At 64.3% G+C, this 20,642-nt stretch overlaps 4 protein-coding genes across 4 annotated transcripts in view; 2 read left to right on the top strand and 2 right to left on the bottom strand.

Annotated features, from left to right (window-relative positions):
* The window catches only part of ZNRF1 (zinc and ring finger 1), a 43,784-nt gene extending 42,850 nt beyond the window's left edge, over nt 1-934 (top strand). Inside the window, 1 exon segment of the mRNA XM_054170240.1 lies at nt 760-934. The gene's annotated coding sequence lies outside the window, so the exon portion shown is untranslated.
* Nucleotides 935-4,134: 3,200 nt separating this feature from the next.
* On the bottom strand, nt 4,135-9,357 carry LDHD (lactate dehydrogenase D). Its single transcript, XM_054170247.1, has 11 exons — nt 9,287-9,357; nt 9,011-9,120; nt 8,409-8,550; nt 8,155-8,296; nt 6,150-6,309; nt 5,873-6,072; nt 5,658-5,786; nt 4,834-4,961; nt 4,651-4,741; nt 4,442-4,553; nt 4,135-4,362 (listed from the first exon to the last, which is right to left on the bottom strand). Exons 1-11 carry the CDS (start codon nt 9,347-9,349, stop codon nt 4,197-4,199), a joined length of 1,443 nt encoding a protein of 480 aa, XP_054026222.1. The 5' UTR covers nt 9,350-9,357; the 3' UTR covers nt 4,135-4,196.
* A 2,752-nt stretch (nt 9,358-12,109) lies between these two features.
* LOC128898162 (chymotrypsinogen 2-like) lies at nt 12,110-14,799 on the bottom strand. The gene is made up of 7 exons (XM_054170241.1): nt 14,751-14,799; nt 14,517-14,620; nt 14,315-14,394; nt 14,117-14,195; nt 13,026-13,206; nt 12,384-12,517; nt 12,110-12,300 (listed from the first exon to the last, which is right to left on the bottom strand). The coding sequence occupies exons 1-7, from the start codon at nt 14,797-14,799 to the stop codon at nt 12,139-12,141; spliced, it is 789 nt and encodes a 262-aa protein (XP_054026216.1). The 3' UTR covers nt 12,110-12,138.
* Nucleotides 14,800-17,127: 2,328 nt separating this feature from the next.
* CTRB1 (chymotrypsinogen B1) lies at nt 17,128-19,825 on the top strand. The gene is made up of 7 exons (XM_054170243.1): nt 17,128-17,176; nt 17,307-17,410; nt 17,538-17,617; nt 17,737-17,815; nt 18,729-18,909; nt 19,418-19,551; nt 19,635-19,825. Exons 1-7 carry the CDS (start codon nt 17,128-17,130, stop codon nt 19,794-19,796), a joined length of 789 nt encoding a protein of 262 aa, XP_054026218.1. The 3' UTR covers nt 19,797-19,825.
* The last annotated feature ends 817 nt before the right edge of the window (nt 19,826-20,642 follow it).

Genomic DNA, 20,642 nt, shown 5'->3' on the forward strand with positions numbered 1-20,642 from the left:
TGGGATGGGGTGAAATGGGATGGGATAGGATGGGGTGGGATGAGATGGGATGAGATGGGATGGGATGGGATGGGATGGGATGGGGATGGGATGGGATGGGGTGAAATGGGATGGGATAGGATGGGGTGGGGTGGGGTGGGATGGGATAGGGTGGGATGAAGTGAAATGGGATGGGATGGGTTGGGATGAGATGAGGTGGGGTGGGATGGAGTGGGGTGGGATGAGATGGAGTGAAATGGGATGGGATAGGATAGGGTGGGGTGGGGTGGGATGGGATGGGATGGGATGGGATGAGATGGGATAGGATGGGGATAGGATGGGATGGGGATGAGATGGGGTGAAATGGGATGGGATAGGATGGGGTGGGATGAGATGAGGTGGGATGGGATGGGATGGGGATGGGATGGAGTGAAATGGGATGGGATAGGGTGGGATGAAGTGGGATGGGTTGGGATGAGATGGGGTGGGGTGGGATGAGATGGGGTGAAATGAGGTGGGATAGGATGGGGTGGGATGAGATGAGATGAGGTGGGATGGGATGGGATGGGATGGGATGGGATGGGATGGGATGGGATGGGGTGAAATGGGATGGGATAGGGTGGGATGAAGTGAAATGGGATGGGATGGGCTGGGATGAGATGGGGTGGGGTGGGCTGAGATGGGGTGAAATGAGGTGGGCTGGCCTGAAATGAGGTGGGATAGGATGGGGTGGCCACAGGTCCTCCTCACCTGAGCTGGTCTCTCTCTCTCCCCTCACAGGGCACCTTGCTATACCTGCTGTACCTCCTCTCCCCGTTCCCCCTTTGCCCCGCCTGGAGTTTTGGGCTGACTTTAAATTCCTCAAGAAGACACAAATAAAAACCCAGAAAAACAAACAAACAAACAAACACTTGAATCCACTTGGGACAACAAGAGAATTTTAGTTTGTTTTGGGGCTTGGTGGGGGTTTTTTTTGTATTATTATTATTATTATTATTAATTATTTTATTTTGCTTATTTTGTTCTTGTTGAGGGTTTTGGAGGCTTGGGTTTTGTTCCTTTCATTTTTTCTCCCCCCCCCTTGTTGTTTGGTTTGGGTTTTATTATTATTATTATTATTATTATTATTATTATTATTATTATTATTATTATTATTATTATTAATTATTTAAAAGCTTTGAAAGTGGAAAAAAAAAAAAAAAACAAAGAAAGAAGCATCCAAGAGAAGACAGAGTGAGGAAAAAAAAAAACCCACCACAACCCCACCGCAACAGCAAACAAAACAAAAGCGGCGGCGGAGGGACTCTGCTCTCCCCTCCACGGCCGCTGGTCAGCGAGGAGAGAGCTCTTGCCTGCCCCCAGGGACGGACGCCCCTCGGCCGAACCCCTGCCATGATGTTTGGCTTTGCTCCCCGGAAGGCCGGGGGACAGCTGCCGGGGGGACAGCCGGCCAAACGGAGCACCGCGCGGTTCTCACCGGCAACCTCTCCTCCCCTCCTCCCAGCCCGCCCGCCCGGGCTCGCCCGGGGGCTCTGCTCGGATTTTTTTGCACTGACTCAACAGGAATTTTCCTCCTCTCTCTCTCTCTCTCTCTCTCCCTCCCTCTCTCTCCCTCTCTCCTTTCTCCCTTTTGGAGATCTCCACCTTTAGCCCCTGGCAGCGTAGAGACGACAGGGGGAGGGGAACTCTTGCCCCACGCCGGGAGCGGGGCCGCTGCTCCCCCGAGTCAAGCTGCAAAGGGTTTGGGGGCTGGGGGGGGGGGTGGGAGAAGGGAGAAGGGAGAAGGGAGGGGAGGGGAGGGGAGGGGGGGGGGTGTCTGTCTTTCAAGTGTTTACAGTGAGAACAAAAAAAAAAAGGGGAAGGGGGGAAAATAAAAGATGAAGGGGGGGGAAGGGAAGAAAAGATGAAAGAAAAGGCAAAAAGGTGAAGGAAAAAAAAGGGGGAGGGGGGAAGGAAGGGAAAAACAAAAGGAAGGGGAAAAAAGGAAGGGGGGAAAAAAAGGAAGGGGAAAAAAGGAGGGATAAAAAAGAACAAGAAAAGGAGAAAAGAGGGAAAAAGGACAAGGAAAAAAAGGGGGAGAAGGAAAAGGAGAAGAAAACAAGGAGGGAAAAAATGGTAGGGGAAAAATAAAGAGGGAGGGGGAAAAAAAGGAGGGGGAAAAAAATGGGGGGTTGGGGTGGGAAGAGAAAACCAACAAAGGAAACAAACCCCAACCAACCCACCCGGCACTGAAGCTTGGTGTGGACTGGCAGCGTGGTTGGAGCCGAGCTTCCCTGCCCCGGTGATGTTTACAGCCTGGTCACTCTTTAACTCAGCCAGAGCCACTCAGAGACCGGAGAGCCGCAGCAGCATCCCCGCCGCCCCCTCCCCTCCCCTCCCCGCGGGGGCTCCTCTCTTGCCAAACCCTCCCCCCGCCCATCCCTATCCCTTCTCTCTTTCCAGCTCCTTGGGAGTTGGATGCATTTCAAAGAGACTCCAGGGGGATGGGGTCCCCCCCCCCTTTCCAGACACACTCGCTAGAGCGTGGGGGTGCCAAGATGGGGAAGTTGTTTCACGGCAGTGCCCCCCCCTCCCGCAGCACCCCCGTCCTGCTCCCCCCCTCAGTCGCCGTCCCCTGCTGGCTGCGGCGGGCGCGGTTAGCGTTCGTGAGCCCTTCCCCTGCCGGTGGCCGTGCCCCCTGCGGGAAACCTTTCTGTATTTATATATGAAAACAACAAAAAAAAACAGGGGAAAAAAAAACAACAACCAACAACCACACACGAGAGGAAAAAAAAAAGAGTTCCGAGCTTTGGGGAGGGGGTAGGGGTGGGGGGAGGGGAAGCTTCCTTCATTAGTCAAGGTGTTTTGATATGGTATTAAAACAATGTTCAATAAAATATTCACTGTTATTTTATTTCATTGGCTTCCTTGCTCAAGTGGGTGATGGGGGGGCAAGGGGTGGGGGGAAGTGCTGGAGTTTTCCCCCCCTCCCCAACCCCTGGCTGTGCCCCTTCCCCACGGCCACACTTTGCTGTGGGTATGGCTAAGGGCGAGCGAGAGGCCGGCACAGGGAAGGCTGTGGGTGCTCCGTCCCTGGAGGGGTTCAAGGCCAGGTTTGGATGAGGGCTTGAGCCACCTGGGCTGGTTGGGAGGTGTCCCTGCCCGTCTGGGCTGGTTGGAACTAGGTGGGCTTTAAAGGTGCCTTCCAACCCAGGCTAAGGTCTGCTGTCAGCAAGCACAGGTCATAGAATCAGGAAGGTTGGACAAGGATCATCAAGGCCAACCTGTCACCCAGCACCTCCTGACTACTAAACCATGGCACCAAGCGCCACATCCAATCCCCTCTTGAACACCTCCACCACCTCCCTGGGCAGCACATCCCAATGGCCAACAAACTCTCTCTGTGACGAACTTTCTCCTCCCCTCCAGCCCAAACCTCCCCTGGCACAGCTTGAGACTGTGTCCTCTTGTTCTGGTGCTGCTTGCCTGGGAGAAGAGACCAACCCCCACCTGGCTACAGCCTCCCTTCAGGTAGCTGTGGACAGCAGATGTCCTGATGGCTGTGGAATCCCTCTGCTCTTTCAGACTTGGCTATTAGCAGCCTTCCAGTACCTGAGGGCTGGGAAGGGACTTCTGACAGGGGTTTGCAGCGACAGGCTGAGGGGGAGTGGATTGAAGCTGGAAGTGGGGAGACTGGGGCAGGAGATAAGGAAGAAATTCTTGCCAGTGAGGCTGGGGAGAGCCTGGCACAGGTTGCCCAGGGAGGCTGCGGCTGTCCCCTCCCTAGAGGTGTTCAAAGCCAGGTTGGATGAGGCCTCGAGCAGCCTGGGCCGGTGGGAGGTGTCCCTGCCCAGGGCAGGGGGGCTGGAACTGGATGGGCTGTGAAGTCCCTTCCAACCCAGCCCATTCTGTGGTTCTCTGACTGAATGGTGGTGATCAGCACATCACTGCGGCTCTGGAGGTGTGGCCCGAGCGCTGGGACCTTCTGCTCTGCCTGTCTGTGCACTGCTTGGAGCAGAGTCCCCCTGGAGAGGGGCAGTGGTGGCCTGTCCCCCCCGCCCCCAACAGACAGCATGGCACATGGAGGTTGTGAGTGCAAAGAGGTTTATTGAGAGTCCCTGCCCCACAGGGCTGGGGGTGGGGGGATCTGGGGGAACACGGCGGGTGGCAGCAGCGCAGGGCGGCGGGACCGCCCCAGCCCTGCCTCCAGAAGCTGCCAGGTGGGTGCTGCTGCCCCCTCAGAGCACCTTGCCAGGGTTCATGAGGTTGTGGGGGTCCAGGGCGGTCTTGATGCTGCGCAGGGTGTCCAGCCCCTCCTGGCCCAGCTCCTCCCGCAGCAGTGCCCGCTTGCCCAGCCCCACGCCGTGCTCCCCGGTGCAGGTGCCCCCCGCCGCCAGCGCCCGCCTGCGGGGCAGAGGGCATCAGGACGTGGCGCGGGGGGCGTCTGTCCCCCTCCATCCCCCTGGCGTGTCCCTGTCCCCACCTGCCCAGGCGCTCGGTGAAGGCGTGGACCCGCTGGGCCTCGGCCGGGTCGTGGGTGTTGAAGACGATGATGCAGTGGAAGTTGCCATCCCCCACGTGTCCCACCATGGGCCCTGCGGGGGCATGCGGGGGGCCAGATGGGACACGCCAGGGAGGATGGTGGCCCCCCCTGCACCCCTCCCTCCCCCGAGGGTCTGCGGCCCCACTGACCAGTGATGCCAGAGTCCTGCAGGTCCTGCTTGGTCTCCACCACCACGTCGGGCAGGCGGGAGATGGGCACGCAGACGTCTGTGGAGTAGCCCTGGGCCGGGCAAGGCAGCGTGACGGTGCCTGCAGCTCCACCGGGAGCTGCCACCGCCGGACCCCGTGCCCAGCCCCGTGCCCGTCCCTCACCTGGCAGCCGGGCCGCAGGGCCAGGGCGGCGTACCAGGCGCTGTGGCGCATGGCCCAGAGCCGCTCGCGCTCCTCCGGCTCCTTTGCCCAGGCCAGGCTGGAGCCACCGTTCAGCTGCACGATCTCCTCTGGTCATGGGGTCAGGAGCCCTGGGATGGGGCCAGGACAGGACCCGCAGCACCCCCCAGGCCCCACCATGGGCACCAGTCCCATGCCCCCCCCTATTCCTGGGCTCTGTCTATCACCCTAGGACAACCTCTGGTCCCCTCTGGTCCCCCCTGGCCCTGGGCTCCTGGCCCTTGCACTGGACCATTTAGTCCAGGCACCCATCCCTCACACTGGTGACCTGTGTGTTGTGCCCAGTTCCATTCTGAGCACCAATCTCTGCTTCCCCTGGGCACGAGTAACCATCACTGAGCCCACCCCCCCAGACCCTCAGTCCTGTGGTCCCCAGCTCTAGACATCTGTCCCCCACCCTGGTGACCCCAAGGTCCCCCAGCCAATGAACCAGGACATCTATCACACTCCAGAGCCACACCACCCCCCTCACCCCACCACTGCTCCCCTTGTCCACAGGCCCTGGTGACATCCACCCTGGTTCCCTAGTGTCCACCCCTGGGCACCCACCCCTCATCATGGTGACCCCAAGGTTCCCCAGTTAATGGCTTTGTGTACTCATCCCTCGTCCGAGGGCACCCCACCACCACCACCGTCCCTGAGCAACCCATCTTGGTCCCCGGGTACCCACCCTGGCTCCCAGCCCCAGCCACGCTGGTGTCAATCCCAGCCACCCTACCCCCGTGCCAGGCACCTCCCGTCCCTACCCGCCTGCTGCTGCTGCTCGGCCAAGCCGCGCCGGGAGCCGTGGAGCTCCAGCAGCAGCGTGGCCGCCGCCCGCAGCTCCAGCTTGCTGAAGCGACTGCAGGCCTCCACCATCACCTCATCCAGGAACTCTGCAGTGGGAGAGGACCAGGCTGAGCCCACCCACTACCGGCCCCCTGTCCCCCGGCGCCACCCTCCCCCCCAAGCGGGCACTCACCGATGCGCGCCACAGGCACGGCCGCCTGCAGCACCTGGACGGTGCAAGCCACGGCCGCCCGCACGCTGGGGAAGGTGGCAGTGGTGACGGCCACGGCCTCGGGCAGGGGGTGCAGGCGCAGGGTGGCCTGTGTCAGGAAGCCCAGCGTGCCCTCGGAGCCCACGAAGAGAGAGGTCAGGTCGTAGCCGGCCGCTCGCTTCCTGCGGGAGGACGGTGAGCGGGGCGCCGGCGGGCACCCATCCCGTCCCCTCCCTTCCTGGCCCCGCCAGGTGCCCACCTGGGCTGGCGCCCGGGGCCAGCGGTGTGGAGCAGGCGCCCGTCCGGCAGCACCACCCGCAGGTTGAGCACGTTGGGCCGCATGGTGCCGTAGCGCACGGCGTTGGTGCCCGAGGCGCCCGTGGCCGCCATGCCGCACAGCGAGGCGTCCGCCCCGGGGTCTGCGGGTCCAGACGGGCATGGCTGGAACGGTGCAGGGATTTGGGCCGTGGGATGCCCCCTCCCCGCCCCCCCCCCCGAACCCCAGTGCACCCCCAACGCTATGGGGACCCCAGCGCACCCAGGTCTATGGCATCCGCTCCTCTGTGGGTACCGCTGGTGTGCCCCTGGGATCATGGCACCCCATCCAACATCCCTATGGATCATGGTGCACCCGAGAAGCCCCCTGGCACCCCTGCACCACGGCACCTCCAGTCCCATTAGCACCCCTGATACATCACTAGGACCATGGCACACTCGAGAAGCCCCCTGGCACCCCTGCACCATGGCACCTCCAGTCCCATTAGCACCCCTATACATCACTAGGACCATGGCACACCTAAGCAGACCCCTGGCACCCCTGCACCATGGCACCTCCAGTCCCATTAGCACCCCTATACATCACTAGGACCATGGCACACCTAAGCAGACCCCTGGCACCCCTGCACCACGGCACCTCCAGTCCCATTAGCACCCCTGATACATCACTAGGACCATGGCACACCTAAGCAGACCCCTGGCACCCCTGCACCACGGCACCTCCAGTCCCATTAGCACCCCTGATACATCACTGGGACCATGGCACACTCGAGAAGACCCCTGCACCACAGCACCTCTAGTCCCATTAGCACCCCTGATACATCACTAGGACCATGGCACACCTAAGCAGACCCCTGGCACCCCTGCACCACAGCACCTCCAGTCCCATTAGCACCCCTGATACATCACTAGGACCATGGCACACCTAAGCAGACCCCTGGCACCCCTGCACCACGGCACCTCCAGTCCCATTAGCACCCCTGATACATCACTGGGACCATGGCACACTCGAGAAGACCCCTGCACCACAGCACCTCTAGTCCCATTAGCACCCCTGATACATCACTAGGACCATGGCACACCTAAGCAGACCCCTGGCACCCCTGCACCACAGCACCTCTAGTCCCATTAGCACCCCTGATACATCACTAGGACCATGGCACACCTAAGCAGACCCCTGGCACCCCTGCACCACGGCACCTCCAGTCCCATTAGCACCCCTGATACATCACTAGGACCATGGCACACCTAAGCAGACCCCTGGCACCCCTGCACCACGGCACCTCCAGTCCCATTAGCACCCCTATACATCACTAGCACCATGGCACACCTAACCAGACCTCTGGCACCCCTGTACCATGGCACCTCTAGTCCCGTTAGCACCCCTATACATCACTAGGACCATGGCACACCTAAGCAGACCTCTGGCACCCCTGTACCATGGCACCTCTAGTCCTGTTAGCACCCCTATACATCACTAGGACCATGGCACACCTAAGCAGACTTCCAGCACGTCTCAGACACCTCCACGGGGACCTCAACATCCCTGGGGCCTTGGGGCCCCCTGCAACCATGGTTTTCATTCCCCACTGGACACCCCTGAGACCACAGCACTTCAGTGTGCACCTCCAGCACCCTTGGGAGCACAGCACATCCATGAGCACCCCCCAGCGTCCCCAGTTCCATAGGGAGCCCAGCACCTGTCAGACCACAGCAGTCCCAGCCCCGTGGGCACCTCTGGGACATCTCTGGCACCATGACCCATGCCAAGTGATGACCACAGCAGCCTAGGGGCGCCTCCAGCACCTCTAGAAGCTCAGCACCCCACGGGCATGGCAGTGCCACTGGGGCCCTGGCACCTCCAACCCCACGGTCACTCCAGCACCCCCCGTGCATCCCCAGTACCCCCAGCCCAACAGGCGTCCCCCAGCACCCCCAGCGCCACCCCCCCCCGGGCGTCCTCTGCCGCTCCCCGGCGCCCACGGTACCAACGGGGAACCAGAGCCCAGTGCCGCGCAGGTGTTTGTTGAGGGCCTTGCGGGTGACGCCAGGCTCCACCGCCACGGAGAAGTCTTCAAGCCTCAGCTCCGTGATGGCATCCATGCGGCTCAGGTCGAAGCAGACGCCGCCCTGGCACGGGGGAACCGAGGTGAGCGGGCACAGCCGGCAACCGAGAGCCCCCCAGGCGAGGGCAGGGCGAGGGGCGCCGGGGGTGCCAAGGCGGTGCCGGCCGTGCCAGTACCTGCACGGCATTGACGCCGCCCTCAAGGCCGGTGCCGGTGCCAAAGGGCACCATGGGCACGCGGCAGCGGTGGCAGAGCGCCGCCAGCTCCTGCACTTGCTCCACAGCCTGGGGCCACACCACAGCATCCGGGGGGGCACAGCTGGGGAGCAGGATGGCACCGCTGACACGCTGACTTCCCTGCCCGGACCCTGCATGGACCTTCCCCTCCGCATAGCCTCTCCCTGCCCAGACCCTTCCCCTCTCCAGGGACCTTCCTCTCCACATAGCCTTCCCCTCCCCTAGACCCTTAGCCTCTCTCCAGGGCCTCATCCCCTCCCGAACCCTTCCTCTTTCATGTCCCATTGCCCTGCCCCTCCCTGTGCCCCTTCCCCTCCCCAAACCCCTTCCCCTGCCCATGGCTTTTCCCCATCCCAGACCTTTCCTCTCCCCGAACTCTTCCGCTAGCAAGTCCATTCCCGTCACCAGGACCCCTCCCCTGCATTGACCCTTCCACCCACCAGGACCCCTTCTCTCCATGGTCCAGCCCCTCCCCGAACCCTTTCCTCTCCGTAGCCCCTCCCCACGCCAGCCCTTCCCGGGGGTCCCAGCCCTGCACCCACTCGTGCATGGACTCGTCGTGCCCGTGCTGCTCCCGCACCGCCGTGGCCGTGGACACGTTGGGCGCCCCCACCACGGCCCTCAGCGCCTCCACGAAGTCGGGGGGCAGCGGCTGCATGGGGGGGTGCAGAAAGGAGAGGCACCCCTTAGGGGGAGGACAGGAGGCTCGGCCCCGGCGGCCAGGCAGTGGTTCCTTCACCCACGCCGACCCACGGACTCCTGCCTCTGGCTGCCACCCGCTCCCTCACGACCCCGCGGCACCCCCAGCCTGGCCCCACCTTGGAGCAGTAGCTCCGGCGCCCCAGGGCCCCCCCCAGACCCAGCACCCGCCGCAGAGCCATGGTGGAGACAGCCCGGGACAGGACCAGCGCCAGGAACTGCCCCCAGCACCGCCCCAGGGCCCGGCCCCTCCTGCCGACACCGCCTCCGGCACCTTAAGGTGGCCCCGGCTGGCACACGGAGCCTCTCCCCGACGCGGTGCCTCCAGCACCAGCCGTGGCAGCCCCGTGCACGGACACGGTCCCCACAGCCCACCGTGCCCCCACGGGTCCAGCCTGCTGGCCCCACTCCCACCCTGCTGGCCCCACACCTGACCGCGGCCCCCAAGCCTGCCCAAGCGTCCCACTCCCTGCCCAGGTGTGCCCAGGGCACTCCACCTGTCCCACACCTGCCTGCTGCCCACACACCTGCTGTACAGCTCCGTCCCCCTCAGCCTGCTCAGCTGGCCCTGGACACAGGACTCAAGGTGTGGCCTGAGCAGTGCAGTGTGCAGGGGCACAATGACCTCCCTGCTCCTGCTGGCCACACTCTTCCTGATGCAGGCCAGGATGCCATTGGCCCTCTTGGCTGCCTGGGCACACTGCAGGCTCATGTTCAGCCAGCTGTCAACCAGCACCCCCAGCTCCCTCTCTGCCTGGCTGCTCTCAGCCACTCTGCCCCCAGCCTGTAGCACTGCCTGGGGTTGCTGTGGCCAAAGTGCAGCCCCTGGCACTTGGACTTGTTGAATGCCATCCTGTTGGCCTCTGCCCATCTGCCCAGCCTGGCAAAGTCCCTCTGCAAAGCCTCTCTATGGGGGCAAGGCTGAGAATCCTTCCCCTCTTTCCCTCCTCCTCTTCCCCAGCAGAGAGAGAGAAAAAAAAAGGGAGGGGAGCAAATCCACCAAGAAATACTTTGGGTTCAGCTTGGACGTAGAGAGGCCACCACAAGGATGAGTAAATGTATTACTATTTGTATTAATCATGCTGCTCATTAAGTATTGATAGCCTTTTAATGAGCATAGCACTGTGGGAGCCTCTAAAGAGGCCTGTGGAGCCTCTATGTTGACCATGGGAGCCTCTATAGAGGCCTATGGAGCCTCTACAGACCGTGGAGCCTCTATAGAGGCCTATGGAATAACTACATTGACCATGGGAGCCTCTATGTTGGTCATGGGAGCCTCTAAAGAGGTCTATGGAGTCTCTCTAGAGGCCTCTGGAGCCTCTGTATTGACCATGGGAGCCTCTATATAGACCATAGGAGCCTCTATAGAGGTCTGTGTAGCCTCTATATAAACTGTGGGAGCCTCTATAGAGGCCTATGGAGCCTCTATGTTGACTGTAGGAGCCTCTATAGAGACCTATGGAGCCTCTATATTGTCTGAGGGAGCCTCTATATTGACCATTGAAGCCTCTATAGAGGTCTATGGAGCCACAATTTAGACTCTGGGAGCCTCTGTAGAGGCCTATGGAGCCTCTACATAGACCATGGGAGCCTCTAGAGAGGCCTATGGAGCCTCTATATTGACATGGGAGCCTCTATAGAGGCCTTATGGAGCCTATGTAGAGGCCAATGGAGCCTCTATATTGACCTCTATAGAGGGCCATGGAGCCTCTACGGAGGCCTGTGGTACCTGTGGGAGCCTCTGTATTGACCATTGGATGCTCCATAGAGGTCGATGGAGCCTCTATATTTATTGTGGGAGCCTCTATATTGACTGTGGGATCCTCTATAGAGGTCTATGGAGCCTCTATATAAGCCATGTGAGCCTCTACAGAGGCCGAAGAAGCTGCCATATAGACTGTGGGAGCCTCCATAGAGACCTATGGAGCCTCTATATAGACCATGGGGTCCTCTATAGAGACCTATGGAGGCTCTATATAGACCATGGGGTCCGCTATAGAGGCCTGTGGAGGCTCTATATAGACCATGGGAGCCTCTATAGAGGCTTATGGAGCCTCTATATTGTCTGTGGGAGCCTCTATATTGACCATCGGAGCCCCCAGCACCGCCCCAGGGCCCGGCCCCTCCTGCCGACACCGCCTCCGGCACCTTAAGGTGGCCCCGGCTGGCACACGGAGCCTCTCCCCGACGCGGTGCCTCCAGCACCAGCCGTGGCAGCCCCGTGCACGGACACGGTCCCCACAGCCCACCGTGCCCCCACGGGTCCAGCCTGCTGGCCCCACACCCACCCTGCTGGCCCCACACCTGACCGCGGCCCCCAAGCCTGCCCAAGCGTCCCACTCCCTGCCCAGGTGTGCCCAGGGCACTCCGCCTGTCCCACACCTGCCTGCTGCCCACACACCTGCTGTACAGCTCCGTCCCCCTCAGCCTGCTCAGCTGGCCCTGCCTCTGCCCAGCTGCCCCTGCCTGCCTCCAAGGGCCCAGCGGAGCCCACATGTCCCCCAGCCTCCTACCCTCTTTGCCCAGGAGGCCCCAAGGCGCCGGGCAGGTCTCCCCTGCCTGCTCTGCTTCCTTGCACCTCCACGCGTGTCCTCACACTTGGCCGCAGCTCCCCGACCCCGGCAGACACCCCATGGCCCCGGCCCTCCAGCCTTCTGCCCAGGCGTCCCCATTCCCCCAGCCCCCCGGCCCCACCGGGACACCTTTCCCTGTGCCTCCAGCCCTCCCAGCCGCCTCTTCCCTCGCCCTCCTCCCTCTCGGGCCTCCTGCTCGCCCCCATGTAACCTCCTGTCCCCAGCTCCTGCCTGCCAGCCGCTTCTCCCTCCGCCCAGGGAGCCGCCCCTGCACCCCCCTCGGGCCCCTCTCCCCAGCCCTGCGTCGCCAGCTGGCTGCCAGCCCCTCGCCCCTTCCCGCCCGTCCCGCAGCCACAGTCGGCACACAGCAGGGCGGGGGGCAGCGTTTATTGCCGGCCTCAGTTGGCCTCCAGGATGGAGTCGATCCAGCCGCGCAGCTCGGTGACACGGGTGTAGACGCCGGGCACCTGGGGGTCGCAGGTGGCGCTGCCCCAGGAGACGATGCCCACCAGGGTCCAGGCGCCGTCCTTCTGGCACACCAGCGGGCCGCCGGAGTCGCCCTGCGGGCAGAGAGTGAGGGCAGGGCGGGGGCAGCACGGGGCGCAGGGCGGCGCGGGGGGCAGGGCGGCGCGGGGGCACCTACCATGCAGGAGGTGGCACCGTCAGCGCCGGCGCAGATCATGGAGCTGAGGATGCGGAAGCCCCAGAACTGTTTGCACTGATCGTTGGTGAGCAGGGGCAGGGCCACCTGCTGCAGCACCGCGGGGGTGTTGGAGGCTGCGGGACAGGCCGGGGGTCAGCAGCGGCCACGGTCAGCGGGGCACAGGGACAGGGCTCGGGGACCGGGCTGCGGGTGGGGGTGGGAAGGAGCACGGGGAGGGGGTGGGGATGGGGATGCAGAGAGGGAGCGGGGATGCGGACGGCAAGCAGCACACTGACAGGGATGGGCATGAGGACGGGGAAAGGGCAAGGGATCGGGACAGGCACGGGAACGGGGACAGGCACGGGGACGGGGACAGGCACGGGAACGGGGACAGAGACCGGGATGAGGTTGTGGGCAAGTAGGAACAGGAGGACAAGGAGGGACTGGGATGGGGATGGAGATGAGGAGGGAGAAGGGTCAGGTGCAGGGACCGGGGGTGAGGATCAGGAAGGGGCTTGGGCGTGAGGATGAGCGTGAGGACTGGAGATGGGGCTGAGGATAAGGCCAGGGATGAGCCCGGGAGACAAGGAGGAGAGCGGGAATGGTGAAGGGGCGGAGGCTGGGCAGAGGAAGGAGCGGTACCGTTGGGGTCAGTGAGGCCCCAGCCGGTGGTGACACAGGTGGTGCCCCCGGGGAAGTCCTCGGTGGCCGTGGGCAGGCAGACAGGGGACACCCGCTGGGTCAGGCGCGCAGGACTGGCCAGTTTGATCAGGGTGATGTCGTCACGGATGGTCAGCATGTTGAACCTGGGGTTCTTGAAGACCTGCAGCAGGCAGCACCGCTCCCAGTGCCTGCACCCCTGCCCACGGCCCCCGGCGCCGCGCAGGCACCCAGGGGCACCCCAGGGACCGATAAGGGCTGAGGGGCATCCTGCAGAAGGGCTCTGAGGGTCCCAGGTCGATAGGGAGGGCGTGGTACAAATCCCACCCCGGGTCACAGGACAGCAGGGCCGTGCTGGGGACTCATGGGCACCTCAGGGAGCAGACTCCAACCCTAGGACCAATGGAGACCTGAGGAGCAAACCCCAACCCCGGGGCTTGGCAGCAGGGTGGCAGGGACACCCCCACCCAAGGGAGCAGAGACCAAAGCCCGGCATGATGGGACTCCAGGGAGCAGAACCCAGACCCAGGGCACAGGGCTATGGGGACAGCAGCAGAGACCTGGGGGACTCTGGCACAGACCAGACCCCAAAACCCGTGCTGAGGTGCCACCAAGGAGCTAGGGACAGCCCCGGGAACAGGCACATGCGAGGGACCAAGGGTCAGCCCCCAGGGCTCAGGAAGATGGGGACACCACGAGCACATGTCCCAGCCAGGGCTGATGCTGACTGGGGACCTTGGGACTCTTCAGGGCACTGCAGGGCAAGCACTGAGGTGGGGGCACTGGGGACACCCCACAGGCACTGCTTAAGAGGACCCTGTGGCCCTGGCCCCCATTCCTGCAGTGTCCTGGGAACTGGGGACACCCAAGCTGAGCAGTGACAAGGAGCAGAGACACCCCAGGGAGCTCAGCTCATGGGTGCAGGGCACCGTGGACCTCCCAGGGACCCTGAGCCTGTGGGTAAGAGGAACCAGAGGCCCCCTGGGAGCCTGTCCCCCAGGACAAGAGGGACCTGGGGCTGCCCGTGCTGGCTCTGGGACCCCGCGGGCACATGGCCCTTGCCTTGCCAGTACCTTCTCGATGGTCAGCTTCTGCTGGGCATCAGTGGGGGCGTCCTGGTCGTAGGCGCCCACCACCACCGTGTCGGTTTTCCTGCACACAGGCAGGCGCTGAGCGCAGGGCGCAGGGCACGGGCCACGCGGGTGGGCGCTCTTAGGGCCCCCGCGCCTGTGCCCAGCCCCGCGCCGGCCGTCGGCAGAGCCGCTGCCTACCTGACGCCGCAGTGGGCAGCGGTGACCACCCAGTTCTCACTGATCAGCGACCCGCCGCAGAAGTGGAAGCCGTCGTAGCGCTGGCAGGGAGAGGGAGCTGCCGTCGGCTCTCGGCACCGCCGGCACCTCCGCCGGCCGCTCCGTGCCCGGCCCTGCCCCGGCCCCCGCCCGGCACGGCGCCCACCCCGCCGCGGGCACTCACCTGGAGGGACACCTGCCAGGGCCAGGAGCCCGGCACGGCCGGCTCTCCGTTGACGATGCGGGGGTAGCCGCGGATGACGGGCGTGATGGCGGGCACGCCGCAGCCTGCGGGGCACGGGCACGCATGGCAGCGGGCTCCGGCCGGCCCGGACCCGCCGCCCCCACCACCGCTGCCGCCCCCCGAGCCCTCCCCGCCCGGCCCCACCGCCCCACTCACTCTCGGGGAGGGCGGCACGGGCAAAGCCCGCCAGCGCCAGGCAGCTCAGCAGCCACAGAAAAGCCATCGCGACTCGTGGGGACAGACCCTGCCTGGGGCTCGGGGCCTCTTATACCCACCCCTGGGCACGGACCCGCCTCTGGCCTTGGCACCTCCGCCTCTGCAGGTGGCGTGGCACCCATCACAGTGTGCTGGCACGCTGCCACTCCTGATATGTGGCCCTGGGGACCCTGGGGCCCAGCCCCCTGCTGAGCACGAACCACATACCCCAGCCTGGGAAGGTCTGGGAAGGTCTTTGCACACTAGGCTCCAGGGGCTGGTGGGCACTGCCTCGCCCAGGCACCAGCCAGGGGCCTTCGTGGCAGCTGTGGCTGCAGGAGGCAGAGCTTTGCCAGCAGGTCAGGGGAGGGATCCTGAGCTCCTGTTCAGCACTGGGTGACCAGCAGTGCCAGGTCTGATGCTGGGCTCTCCAGAATGGGACAGACAAGGACATCCTGGAGAGAATGCAGGGAAGCAGGGGACAGGAACAGCTCTGATGGTTATGGGGGGAGAGATGCAATGGGACAGAGCCAGGCTCTTTCCACTGGTGCCCAGTGGCTGGACAAGAGGCAAAGCTACAATGTGCTGGGCAGGAAGGTTCTTCTGACTGTCAGGAGACACATCCCTGCTGTGAGGTGACTGAGCACAGGCTCAGGCTGCCCAGGATGGCTGTGGAACCTCCATCCATAGAATCATAGAATTGTCAGGGCTGGAAGGGACCTCAAGGCTCAGCCAGTTCCAACCCCCCTGCCATGGGGTTCGTGGCAGCTGTGGTTGCAGAAGGCAGAGCTTTGCCAGCTGGTCAGGGGAGGGATCCTGAGCTTGGTACAATGCCAAGATGTGGCCTGGGAGTGTAGCACCTGGAGCTGATGGCCTTGGGGGGCTGTGGAACAACAGCAGTAGGGCCTGGGTGCTGGCTCTGACATGCTCCATGGCCATGTGCATGGGAAGGGCTGTCCCTGTGACACAGGGTGGGTGAAGTGTGAAGGAACATTGGGGTTCACCAGGTTCATCCCCAGTGGGGCTCCCCATGTGCTGATGGCTTCTGAGTATCCTCATGGATACATAAGCCAGCAGTGTGCACTTGCAGCCCAGAAAGCAAATCACATCCTGAGCTGCATCAAGAGAAGCACAGCCAGGAGGGTGAGGGAGGTGGTTCTCCCCCTCTGCTCCACTCTGGTGAGACCACAGCTGGAACACTGTGTCCAGTTCTGGAGCCTCTGTTACAGGAAAGATCTGGAGGTGCTGGAAGGTGTCCAGAGAAGGGCCACAAGGGTGAGCAGAGGGCTGGAGCTGCTCTGCTATGGAGGCAGACTGAGAGAGGTGGGGTTGTGCAGTCTGGAGAGGAGAAGGCTCAAAGGAGTCCTTCTTGTGGCCTTCCAGTATTTGAAAGGGGCTACAAAGAAGCTGGGGAGGGTCTTCTGAGGGTGTCAGGGAGGGATAGGACTGGGGGGGATGGAGCAAAACTAGAAATGAGTAGATTCAGATTGGATGTTAGGAAGAAGTTCTTCCCCAGGAGGGTGGTGAGAGCCTGGCACAGGTTGCCAGGAAGGTGGTGGAAGCCTCATCCCTGGAGCTGTTAAAGGCCAGGCTGGATGTGGCTGTGAGCAGCCAGCTGTGGTGTGAGGTGTCGCTGTCCATGGCAGGGGGATTGGAACTGGCTGAGCCTTGAGGTCCCTTCCAGCCCTGACAATTCTATGAGTCTATGGATGGAGGTTCCACAGCCATCCTGGGCAGCCTGAGCCTGTGCTCAGTCACCTCACAGCAGGGATGTGTCTCCTGACAGTCAGAAGAACCTTCCTGCCCAGCACATTGTAGCTTTGCCTCTTGTCCAGCCACTGGGCACCAGTGGAAAGAGCCTGGCTCTGTCCCATTGCATCTCTCCCCCCATAACCATCAGAGCTGTTCCTGTCCCCTGCTTCCCTGCATTCTCTCCAGGATGTCCCTGTCTGTCCCATTCTGGAGAGCCCAGCATCAGACCTGGCACTGCTGGTCACCCAGTGCTGAGCAGGAGCTCAGGATCCCTCCCCTGACCTGCTGGCAAAGCTCTGCCTCCTGCAGCCACAGCTGCCACGAAGGCCCCTGGCTGGTGCCTGGGCGAGGCAGTGCCCACCAGCCCCTGGAGCAAAGACCTTCCCAGACATTCCCAGGCTGGGGTATGTGGTTCGTGCTCAGCAGGGGGCTGGGCCCCAGGGTCCCCAGGGCCACATATCAGGAGTGGCAGCGTGCCAGCACACTGTGATGGGTGCCACGCCACCTGCAGAGGCGGAGGTGCCAAGGCCAGAGGCGGGTCCGTGCCCAGGGGTGGGTATAAGAGGCCCCGAGCCCCAGGCAGGGTCTGGCCCCACGAGTCGCGATGGCTTTTCTGTGGCTGCTGAGCTGCCTGGCGCTGGCGGGCTTTGCCCGTGCCGCCCTCCCCGAGAGTGAGTGGGGCGGTGGGGCCGGGCGGGGAGGGCTCGGGGGGCGGCAGCGGTGGTGGGGGCGGCGGGTCCGGGCCGGCCGGAGCCCGCTGCCATGCGTGCCCGTGCCCCGCAGGCTGCGGCGTGCCCGCCATCACGCCCGTCATCCGCGGCTACCCCCGCATCGTCAACGGAGAGCCGGCCGTGCCGGGCTCCTGGCCCTGGCAGGTGTCCCTCCAGGTGAGTGCCCGCGGCGGGGTGGGCGCCGTGCCGTGCCGGGCGGGGGCCGGGGCAGGGCCGGGCACGGAGCGGCCGGCGGCGGTGCCGGCGGTGCCGAGCGCCGACGGCAGCTCCCTCTCCCTGCCAGCGCTACGACGGCTTCCACTTCTGCGGCGGGTCGCTGATCAGTGAGAACTGGGTGGTCACCGCTGCCCACTGCGGCGTCAGGTAGGCAGCGGCTCTGCCGACGGCCGGCGCGGGGCTGGGCACAGGCGCGGGGGCCCTAAGAGCGCCCACCCGCGTGGCCCGTGCCCTGCGCCCTGCGCTCAGCGCCTGCCTGTGTGCAGGAAAACCGACACGGTGGTGGTGGGCGCCTACGACCAGGACGCCCCCACTGATGCCCAGCAGAAGCTGACCATCGAGAAGGTACTGGCGAGGCAAGGGCCATGTGCCCGCGGGGTCCCAGAGCCAGCACGGGCAGCCCCAGGTCCCTCTTGTCCTGGGGGACAGGCTCCCAGGGGGCCTCTGGTTCCTCTTACCCTGAGGCTCAGGGTCCCTGGGAGGTCCACGGTGCCCTGCACCCATGAGCTGAGCTCCCTGGGGTGTCTCTGCTCCTTGTCACTGCTCAGCTTGGGTGTCCCCAGTTCCCAGGACACTGCAGGAATGGGGGCCAGGGCCACAGGGTCCTCTTAAGCAGTGCCTGTGGGGTGTCCCCAGTGCCCCCACCTCAGTGCTTGCCCTGCAGTGCCCTGAAGAGTCCCAAGGTCCCCAGTCAGCATCAGCCCTGGCTGGGACATGTGCTCGTGGTGTCCCCATCTTCCTGAGCCCTGGGGGCTGACCCTTGGTCCCTCGCATGTGCCTGTTCCCGGGGCTGTCCCTAGCTCCTTGGTGGCACCTCAGCACGGGTTTTGGGGTCTGGTCTGTGCCAGAGTCCCCCAGGTCTCTGCTGCTGTCCCCATAGCCCTGTGCCCTGGGTCTGGGTTCTGCTCCCTGGAGTCCCATCATGCCGGGCTTTGGTCTCTGCTCCCTTGGGTGGGGGTGTCCCTGCCACCCTGCTGCCAAGCCCCGGGGTTGGGGTTTGCTCCTCAGGTCTCCATTGGTCCTAGGGTTGGAGTCTGCTCCCTGAGGTGCCCATGAGTCCCCAGCACGGCCCTGCTGTCCTGTGACCCGGGGTGGGATTTGTACCACGCCCTCCCTATCGACCTGGGACCCTCAGAGCCCTTCTGCAGGATGCCTCTCAGCCCTTATCGGTCCCTGGGGTGCCGGCCCTGGGTGCCTGCGCGGCGCCGGGGGCCGTGGGCAGGGGTGCAGGCACTGGGAGCGGTGCTGCCTGCTGCAGGTCTTCAAGAACCCCAGGTTCAACATGCTGACCATCCGTGACGACATCACCCTGATCAAACTGGCCAGTCCTGCGCGCCTGACCCAGCGGGTGTCCCCTGTCTGCCTGCCCACGGCCACCGAGGACTTCCCCGGGGGCACCACCTGCGTCACCACCGGCTGGGGCCTCACTGACCCCAACGGTACCGCTCCTTCCTCTGCCCAGCCTCCGCCCCTTCACCATTCCCGCTCTCCTCCTCGTCTCCCGGGCTCATCCCTGGCCTTATCCTCAGCCCCATCTCCAGTCCTCACGCTCATCCTCACGCCCAAGCCCCTTCCTGATCCTCACCCCCGGTCCCTGCACCTGACCCTTCTCCCTCCTCATCTCCATCCCCATCCCAGTCCCTCCTTGTCCTGCTGTTCCTACTTGCCCGCAACCTCATCCCGGTCTCTGTCCCCGTTCCCGTGCCTGTCCCCGTTCCCGTGCCTGTCCCCGTTCCCGTGCCTGTCCCGATCCCTTGCCCTTTCCCCGTCCTCATGCCCATCCCTGTCAGTGTGCTGCTTGCCGTCCGCATCCCCGCTCCCTCTCTGCATCCCCATCCCCACCCCCTCCCCGTGCTCCTTCCCACCCCCACCCGCAGCCCGGTCCCCGAGCCCTGTCCCTGTGCCCCGCTGACCGTGGCCGCTGCTGACCCCCGGCCTGTCCCGCAGCCTCCAACACCCCCGCGGTGCTGCAGCAGGTGGCCCTGCCCCTGCTCACCAACGATCAGTGCAAACAGTTCTGGGGCTTCCGCATCCTCAGCTCCATGATCTGCGCCGGCGCTGACGGTGCCACCTCCTGCATGGTAGGTGCCCCCGCGCCGCCCTGCCCCCCGCGCCGCCCTGCGCCCCGTGCTGCCCCCGCCCTGCCCTCACTCTCTGCCCGCAGGGCGACTCCGGCGGCCCGCTGGTGTGCCAGAAGGACGGCGCCTGGACCCTGGTGGGCATCGTCTCCTGGGGCAGCGCCACCTGCGACCCCCAGGTGCCCGGCGTCTACACCCGTGTCACCGAGCTGCGCGGCTGGATCGACTCCATCCTGGAGGCCAACTGAGGCCGGCAATAAACGCTGCCCCCCGCCCTGCTGTGTGCCGACTGTGGCTGCGGGACGGGCGGGAAGGGGCGAGGGGCTGGCAGCCAGCTGGCGACGCAGGGCTGGGGAGAGGGGCCCGAGGGGGGTGCAGGGGCGGCTCCCTGGGCGGAGGGAGAAGCGGCTGGCAGGCAGGAGCTGGGGACAGGAGGTTACATGGGGGCGAGCAGGAGGCCCGAGAGGGAGGAGGGCGAGGGAAGAGGCGGCTGGGAGGGCTGGAGGCACAGGGAAAGGTGTCCCGGTGGGGCCGGGGGGCTGGGGGAATGGGGACACCTGGGCAGAAGGCTGGAGGGCCGGGGCCATGGGGTGTCTGCCGGGGTCGGGGAGCTGCGGCCAAGTGTGAGGACACGCGTGGAGGTGCAAGGAAGCAGAGCAGGCAGGGGAGACCTGCCCGGCGCCTTGGGGCCTCCTGGGCAAAGAGGGTAGGAGGCTGGGGGACATGTGGGCTCCGCTGGGCCCTTGGAGGCAGGCAGGGGCAGCTGGGCAGAGGCAGGGCCAGCTGAGCAGGCTGAGGGGGACGGAGCTGTACAGCAGGTGTGTGGGCAGCAGGCAGGTGTGGGACAGGCGGAGTGCCCTGGGCACACCTGGGCAGGGAGTGGGACGCTTGGGCAGGCTTGGGGGCCGCGGTCAGGTGTGGGGCCAGCAGGGTGGGTGTGGGGCCAGCAGGCTGGACCCGTGGGGGCACGGTGGGCTGTGGGGACCGTGTCCGTGCACGGGGCTGCCACGGCTGGTGCTGGAGGCACCGCGTCGGGGAGAGGCTCCGTGTGCCAGCCGGGGCCACCTTAAGGTGCCGGAGGCGGTGTCGGCAGG

This window comes from Dryobates pubescens, chromosome 19 (genome assembly GCF_014839835.1).
Source record: "Dryobates pubescens isolate bDryPub1 chromosome 19, bDryPub1.pri, whole genome shotgun sequence".
Classification (NCBI taxonomy): Eukaryota; Metazoa; Chordata; class Aves; order Piciformes; family Picidae; genus Dryobates; species Dryobates pubescens.

Coding starts and splice junctions, on each gene's coding strand:
- LOC128898162 (XM_054170241.1), bottom strand. CDS start 14,799: ATGGCTTTTCTGTGGCTGCTGAGCTGCCTGGCGCTGGCGGGCTTTGCC. Junction 13,207..14,116: donor AGAAGCTGACCATCGAGAAG/GTACTGGCAAGG, acceptor TGCCTGCTGCAG/GTCTTCAAGAACCCCAGGTT. Junction 12,518..13,025: donor GGGCCTCACTGACCCCAACG/GTACCGCTCCTT, acceptor CCTGTCCCGCAG/CCTCCAACACCCCCGCGGTG.
- LDHD (XM_054170247.1), bottom strand. CDS start 9,349: ATGGCTCTGCGGCGGGTGCTGGGTCTGGGGGGGGCCCTGGGGCGCCGG. Junction 9,121..9,286: donor GCCGGAGCTACTGCTCCAAG/GTGGGGCCAGGC, acceptor CCCCCCATGCAG/CCGCTGCCCCCCGACTTCGT. Junction 6,310..8,154: donor TGGGCTCTGGTTCCCCGTTG/GTACCGTGGGCG, acceptor CTGGACCCGCAG/ACCCCGGGGCGGACGCCTCG.
- CTRB1 (XM_054170243.1), top strand. CDS start 17,128: ATGGCTTTTCTGTGGCTGCTGAGCTGCCTGGCGCTGGCGGGCTTTGCC. Junction 17,411..17,537: donor CCTGGCAGGTGTCCCTCCAG/GTGAGTGCCCGC, acceptor TCTCCCTGCCAG/CGCTACGACGGCTTCCACTT. Junction 17,618..17,736: donor GCTGCCCACTGCGGCGTCAG/GTAGGCAGCGGC, acceptor GCCTGTGTGCAG/GAAAACCGACACGGTGGTGG.